The sequence below is a fragment of the Vespa crabro genome, chromosome 11 (assembly GCF_910589235.1).
Source record: "Vespa crabro chromosome 11, iyVesCrab1.2, whole genome shotgun sequence".
Classification (NCBI taxonomy): domain Eukaryota; kingdom Metazoa; phylum Arthropoda; class Insecta; order Hymenoptera; family Vespidae; genus Vespa; species Vespa crabro.
The window spans coordinates 6,280,697-6,288,196 of NC_060965.1; the positions used below are offsets into that span (position 1 = coordinate 6,280,697).

The following is a 7,500-nucleotide window of genomic DNA, read 5'->3' on the forward strand; positions in this document are numbered from 1 at the left end:
TAAATAAATAAATAAAAAATACGATAGGATCGAAATAGATCGATTTGTGGAATTATTAATTTAACGCAAAATATTAATTTCTTTATTAATTCGAAATAAATATCGAGTTTGATTATGGTTTAAACCGGTTCATTGGGAAATGGAAGGGACGATGGTGGAGGTAAGGAAGTTCATTAGGATGGTTTATTATTAGACGTGTAACGGAGTAGGATAAAAGAAAAGAGGAAGAAAGAAAGAAAGAAAAAAAGAAAGAAGGAAAGAAAGAAAGAAAAAAAGAAAGAAGGAAAGAAAGAAAGAAAAAAAGAAAGAAGGAAAGAAAGAAAGACAAAAAGAAAGAAGGAAAGAAAGAAAGAAAAAAAGAAAGAAGGAAAGAAAGAAAGAAAAAAAGAAAGAAAAAAAGGTTAGAGAGAGAGAATCGGAGAGAGCTCCACTCACCGTTAATGGGGTGGAGCTTGGTGTTGGGCATCTTGCAATGTGCGGTGTGAAGAACTAGCTCACCGGTATCGGCGGCAGCCTGCAATAGCATCTGCTGATGATGGTGTTGTCTCGTTGACGATCTATGATGGTGTACGCTGTTCAAAACGATGTTGCTCGATGTTCTGCTCAAGGCTTTACGTTGTCTCACCGCCTCCTTGTAAATCTTGCAGTACATCACTATCATCACCAGACCTGGTATCCAAAAGGACACGCAGGAACTTATAACGGCGTACGGACGATTCACTATGAACGCGCAGACCTGAAAGAAGTAAAGAAAAAAAAAATAAATAAAAAAAAAAAAAGAAAAGAAATAAAAAGAAGAAAAAATATAGAATAGAAAGAAAAGAAAATACATAGAGGAAAGACAGAAAAAGATAAATGGATAGACAGACAAATAGATAGATAAATAGATAGACAGAGTGAGATAGAGATAGAGAGAGAGAGAGAGAGGGAGAGAGAGATAAAAAAAATTTGCTCTTTTTTTTGTTTTTTTGTCTTTTATTTTTTGTTATTTGTTTTTTTTTCCTTCAATAATATTTATATACGATTAATTTATAACGAATAATGAATAAAGTTATCGACGATGTAATACTTTTGTAATATTATATTTTCTAATTCGACTTTAATGTTGAACTGTGGTCTATCTCATTCTTCTTTAGAAATATTAGTCGAAAGCTGATAGGCATTTTAAGGTCTACGATCGATAGTAATCTCCTTATAAACGAGTGAAAAGGTGATGCACGTTATATTAAAGTTAAGGATTCGTATAACTTCACCTATATACTTGAGGTTACCAGAGCATCGTACTTTGAACTGTCATGATATATTTTTATCGGAACCGACAGATAAAAAAAAAGAGTCAGGAAAAGAGAAGAAAGAGGAGGGAAAAGAAAGATAGAGAGAGAAAGAGAGAGAAAGAAAGAGAGAGAGAGAAAGGAGAGAAATAAAGATGCTTTTAAATCGAGTTTCTTTCGTAACGAGGAACGACTAGTGACTTATGGAATCGAAGAATTTCATTTATAGAAGGATTACCAACGACGATGTCTATTTCCGTTTCTCGTTCGAAGCTCATTAACGTAAAAACTTTTTTAAAAGTAATCTTAGAATTCTTCGTTATTCGACGAAGATTCACTATCGAAAAAAAGAAAAAAGAGAAAAATAGAAAGAAAAAAAAAAGAGAAAGAAAGATAGTTCTCTCTCTTTCTCTCTTTCTCTTCAAATGAGAATTCTCTTGAAGTTCGATAAATCGAACAAAATACGAAACATCAAAAGTTTTTATAAAAAGTTTCATTGAAAAGTCAACGGTCAGTTCATTTTCAGAAAGAAAGAAAGAATGAAAAGAAAAAAGACGATAAAGAAAGAGAGAAAGAGAGAAAGAAAGAAATAAAAAGAGAAAGGAAGAGATAGAAAGAAATAGAACGTACCTCAGGATTATTAACCATGAATTCAAGATGTTCTTTAGTAGTGTACCAGCCCATAAAGATTGGTATGAAACTGATAAGAGCTGGTAGAATCCATGCACTTCCAAGCATACATCCAACTGTACCTTGTCTCATTATGACAGAATATTCGAGTGGACTAACGATCGCATAATATCTGTCAACGCTGATGCAACAAAGATGTAGGATCGAGGCAGTCGAGAAATAAACATCAAGTGAGTTCCATACGTCGCACATGAAACGTCCGAATAACCATCTGCCGCCTGATAATTCGACAGAGGCGTTAAATGTCATTGCGCAGATTGCCACTAATAAATCGGCCGCAGCCAAGCTAACGACGTAACAATTAGTTACAACTCGTAATCTACGATGCCTTCTAACACTAGCTATTACCAATGCATTTCCAAGAACTGCAGTAGTTATAATACTTCCCATTATTATGCCCTTGATAACAACAACAAATACATTAACGTTATCCGGTAGATTTTCTACAGTTGGATTTTCAACCGGTACAGTGGTTACGTTGTTACTACCACCGGTACCAGTGGTCGTACTTCCATTACTTCCTGTAGTTGCCGTAGTCGGATCGACCCTACATGGTATAGTCATTGTTACGGCCGCCGCCGCCATTACGTTCAACATCCCGAACGTCTAATAACAATTATAATGACATTCCTCGTTCCTTTAGTTTTTATAGAGTATTTTCTATTGCGATCCATCAGTATTATATATCATTCAAGATAATTAAATCGAATCAATGTTGACGTTCACTCTACTCTTTTTTTTCTTTTTTCTTTCCTTCTTCTTCTTTTTGATACTTGATTTTTTTTTTATCTTTCTATCTGTGTATATATATATGAACGTGTGTGTGTGGTTAGGTGTGTCTGTGTGTATATACATACATATATATATATATATATGTATATATCGTATATATATATATATATGTATTCGATTTTTTTCATTAAATTCTTTGGAACGTTACGTTATTTCATCTTTCAGAAATTTTACGATTCCTCGCGAGTCTTTCTCGTGGATTCTTGATAAGACGAGATTTTCTTTTTTTGGCCCTTAGAGCCACCTCGTACGATCTCACGGAGATTCTCATTGGTTCGTCGGAATGATCGTTGGCAAACTTGTTTTTTCTTGGTTTTTTTTTTCTTCTTTTTCTTCTTCCGTTTCTTTCCTCGTCTTTCTTCTTCTACCTTCTAATAAACTTTTCTTTTTTTTCTGTTCACATCAGAGTCATACGCATGCTTTAATTATATGATGTCACATTCAACATAATCACATCACAAATTCGACGATATAATCAAAAAGTAATTTTTTTAATTCTCGACGTTCTCGATCTTACGGCTTTGTTATATGTATGTATATATATATATATATACATATGTATATCCTATATTGCGAATTTCCTATCGTTATTTATACCCTCGAGGATGGTCGACAAAAAAAAATAAAAAAAGAATAAAAAAGAATCGTCATATAGAAAAAATGATGAAAATATTTAAACGACGTAATCTCGCGTTCGTGAAGTACTAAAAAATTCGACAAATTTGATTCGTGCTTGACATGCCCGATGGGAAAAATATATGTCGTATCCTTTGAAAATAGAAAGAAGAGAAAAATAATACAAAAGATGATGAGTGGTTTGGATGGAGATTGAAGTGTGGCGGTAGGGGGGGGGGGGTGAATGGATGGGTGCAGTCGAAGAGATAGATCGACATCGATCGAGGTAAAAATGAATGCGAGCGATATCGTGAATAAAAGGGGGAAGAAGAAAAAAGAAAAAAAAAGAAAAGCAAGAAAAAAGAGAAGAAAAAAAGGGTCCTAAATGCTCGCAACAGACACGAGGTAATACGAGATGCAGCAGATAGATAGAATTACAATGTAGATTACACCGAATAAAAGTACATTCTTCCCGTTAGACAGTTTTAAACTCTTTGACTATGTAATTTTCATTCTCCCTCGTGATAATACGATGAAACTATGAATTCGCATTGTTTCAATTATACATTCATTGAATTAGCTTTCACAATGTACGAGTTTTCTATTCGTCGAGAAAATTACATACTAGGGAGAAATTTTAGGATTGATAGACGAGAGAGGTTACAGGCAACTTGGGGAGGAATGAGCCAGGGGGAGTTGGGTGGGGAAGGATGAGGGAGATTTAGTAGATTACGAAATTATATTGTTGATAAAAGTTTTGATAGCTGATATTTATCGGATTGGATATTTCATCGAATATTTTTATATTCGATCAGTTATATATATATATATATATATATATATATATATATATATATATATATATGACAATTGATTTTGCTTCTACCTAATTAATATTACCTCATCTACTATTATTTTATTATAAATACTAATCCAAATATTTATATATATATATATATATATATATATATATATATATATGCATATGTATATACATACTGATCATTTATTTCATGAAAATACTTGTCACTAATTAATAAAAATTCTGATCAAAACAAAATATAAATGAATATTTATATCTATAGGTACGGCAAAAAAAAATATATATAAATACGAAAATTATCGACTATCTCCATTATACACACGCGATATTTAAATTATTATATCAAATAAATTAATGTGTATAATCTTTATAAATCATTTTTATTACTATCATATCGTTATGATTTGTTTTCTCGTTTCAATTCTTTCTTTGTTTTCTTGTTCTTTCTTTTTCTTGTTTTCTTTTTTCTTTTTTCTTTTTATAATTTTTATAAATCGACACTGTCAATCTTCTCTCACAATATTTTTCTATAATTTTTTACGATGATTTAATGAAATGCATTTGCAAACAGTAAAAAAAAAGAAAACAAAAAAAAAGAACAAAAAAATTTAGATACCTACTCAATAAGTTATTTCGAGATTGTGAACACCGAATAATTAAAATTCGTTATGAGATTTATTCGATATAGATAACCTCTAGCAAGAGCAATTTCACTTTATTAATATGAAAAATTTGGAGAGAAAAAGAGAGAGAGAGAGAGAGAGAGAGAGAGAGAAATAGTAGACTAAAAAATATTCGACCATATATACATAGTCGATTAATTTATCGGGAAACGATCGTCCGCCCTTTTGCACTCTTTTTTTCGATGAATGACGATATTTGATTATTAATAAAAGTTTATATCTATAGGAACAAAAAAAGAATTTATAGTATCGTTAATTATCGACTATTCATTAAGTGTATACTCAGGACAGTTCAGTTACATTATCAAAGTTAATATTTAATATTTTTAATAGTTTTTATTAAAACCATCATTATCATCCTCAATTATTCGTTACATTTCGATGTTGTTCTTTTTATTTCTTTTTTTTTTAGAATTAAAGTCAACAATTAAACGACTAAACGCGTAAAGCGATGAAAAACATAATAATTAATTAATAATAAAAATTAAAAAAAAGAATTGTTAGTTAAAGTGTGCAAAATTAACGAAGTTCAACGAAGTTTAACGAAAGAACAACGTATAAATTTGACAAATTTGTACGAAACGTTAGATAAATATTAGAAAATTTCTACAGAAATTTTTATTCGTTAGTTATCTTGTATTTTCGTTGCATCAAGAAAAAAAAAAGACAGCAGGAAAAGAGCTATTTTTATTAAATTATTTTTTCTTTGCGATTAAAATAAATGATAAAAAAAAACAAACGTTTATAACATTAAACAAATCGTAAAATTATTATCACGATTTAAATCGATTAATTGTTAATAGAGACATTACAAGAGTTAGATAATTGAATTGGAGATAAGAAAAGAGAGAGAAAGAGAGAGATAATTGAAAGAGAATTAGGATATTAGAAATAATAGAATTTAAGGAAGAAAATGGTAAAGTTTTACGTAGTTATACGAAATGTTATAAATGTTTAAAAAATCGTAACAGTAAATATATTTTTTTAATTATTTTGCATTATCCTTACATAAAAAAAGAAGCTAATTTTATTGCATTATTTTTTCTTTACATTTAAAATGAATCATTAAAGAAAGTAAATACGCGTAACGTTACGAAAATTGTATTGATTAATTAATAACAAAGATATTATAAGAATGAGATAATTTGATTAGAAAAAGACAAAGAAAGAAAAAGAGAGAGAGAGAGAGAGAGAGAGAGAAGTCGTTGAAAAAGAATTAAGTTAGAAACAAATAAATTATATTTTTAATATATATGTAATATATATATATATATATATATATATATATATATATTATAAACAAATAATATAAATAAATAATTTACTTATTTCTAAGTTAATTTTTTGTTCATTTAATAATAATAACTAATATAATATAATATTATATTATTATATTACTATATTAATTGTATAATACAGATTTATTATTTTCAAAAATAATATAAATGAAGGAGTAAATAAATAAATAGAAAATAAATAGAATAATGATAAATAATGACGAAGTTCGATGAAGTTATCTAACAAAACGTTTGAAAAAAATATTTAAAAAAAGAAATCTCTATAGAGACAATTTTATTCTATTGATTATCCTAAAATTAAAAATAACCTAACTTCTCCCTCTCCCACTTTCACTTAGATTAAAAGTATAAAGAGGGATTTATAATATCGTTTATAATATCGTTTATAATATTGTTTATAATATTGAATTAATCTTGTTTACGATAAGATCTACGTTTCAAATCGTGATATCATTGATTTTTAGAAATGATATAATAAAACATTATAACAACGAAAGCGAAAATAAATTTTTTAAGAAGGCTCAGCTATACTTGCCGGTCTTTAATAATTATATCATCACTTATACGCGTGTAACGAAAATAATGACGAAGAGGACGAAGAAGATGGAAAAGAAAAAGAAGAAGAAGAAGAAGAAGAAGACGACGGAACTTATATTTAGAGGAAAGAGGTTAACAACTTCCCGGAAGCGATACGTGCCGTTCGAAAAGCGGATATCACGAGTACGACTCCGACCTCGAACGTCTCGCCATTTTAAACCCTCTCGCTAGTTTTCCGCCCCTCTCCAACCCCACCACCCACGCCACCAATCACGTTCAAACGAAATTATCTCGGTGTTATCTGTTCCGTAACATCTCTCGGCTGTTCAAAGAAAAATTTACTCATATCGAATTTTGAAATGATATATTATTTAATTATAAAATATAATTAATAAATAATTTTTTAAGTTATTATCAAAGTCATAAAGTTCAAAAGATAATATTATATATATATATATATATATATATATATATATATTTATATATTTATATATATATATATATATTTATATATTTATATATATATATATATATATGTATGTATGTATACATACATGGATATATAAGGGTATAAATACATCATTTATAACGAAGTTATATTTTATTTTTACTTTTTTTCCTCTTCTTTCAAAAAAAAAAAAACCTTTTTCTAAGAGGATAAAAAACTAGATCCTTTTGAAAAGTATTTTTTAAATTGTTCAAGTGACTTAAAACAAGAGTACTCTTAATTACTCGAAAGTCCTTTTGATTGTATATATTATTGAAGTTTTCATAACTCTATTTCTATCTAT

The 7,500-nt window shown here is 29.0% G+C and overlaps 1 protein-coding gene across 8 annotated transcripts in view; it reads right to left on the reverse strand.

Moving 5' to 3' along the window:
• The window catches only part of LOC124427809 (octopamine receptor beta-3R-like), a 127,270-nt gene that overhangs the window by 111,753 nt on the left and 8,017 nt on the right, over positions 1 to 7,500 (reverse strand). For 3 of the 8 annotated variants that reach the window (XR_006943026.1, XM_046971132.1, XM_046971139.1), the window contains exons 2-3: positions 1,902 to 3,318; positions 436 to 736 (exon numbers count right to left, since the gene is read on the reverse strand). Coding sequence is in view for 6 of the 8 variants with exons in the window: in XM_046971132.1 (XP_046827088.1) it covers positions 436 to 736; positions 1,902 to 2,558 (958 nt within the window). In the remaining 2 variants the exon portion in view is untranslated. The remainder of the gene's footprint in view (positions 1 to 435; positions 737 to 1,901; positions 3,319 to 7,500) is intronic. The other 5 variants (XR_006943027.1, XM_046971136.1, XM_046971133.1 and 2 more) reach the window with 3 other exon arrangements.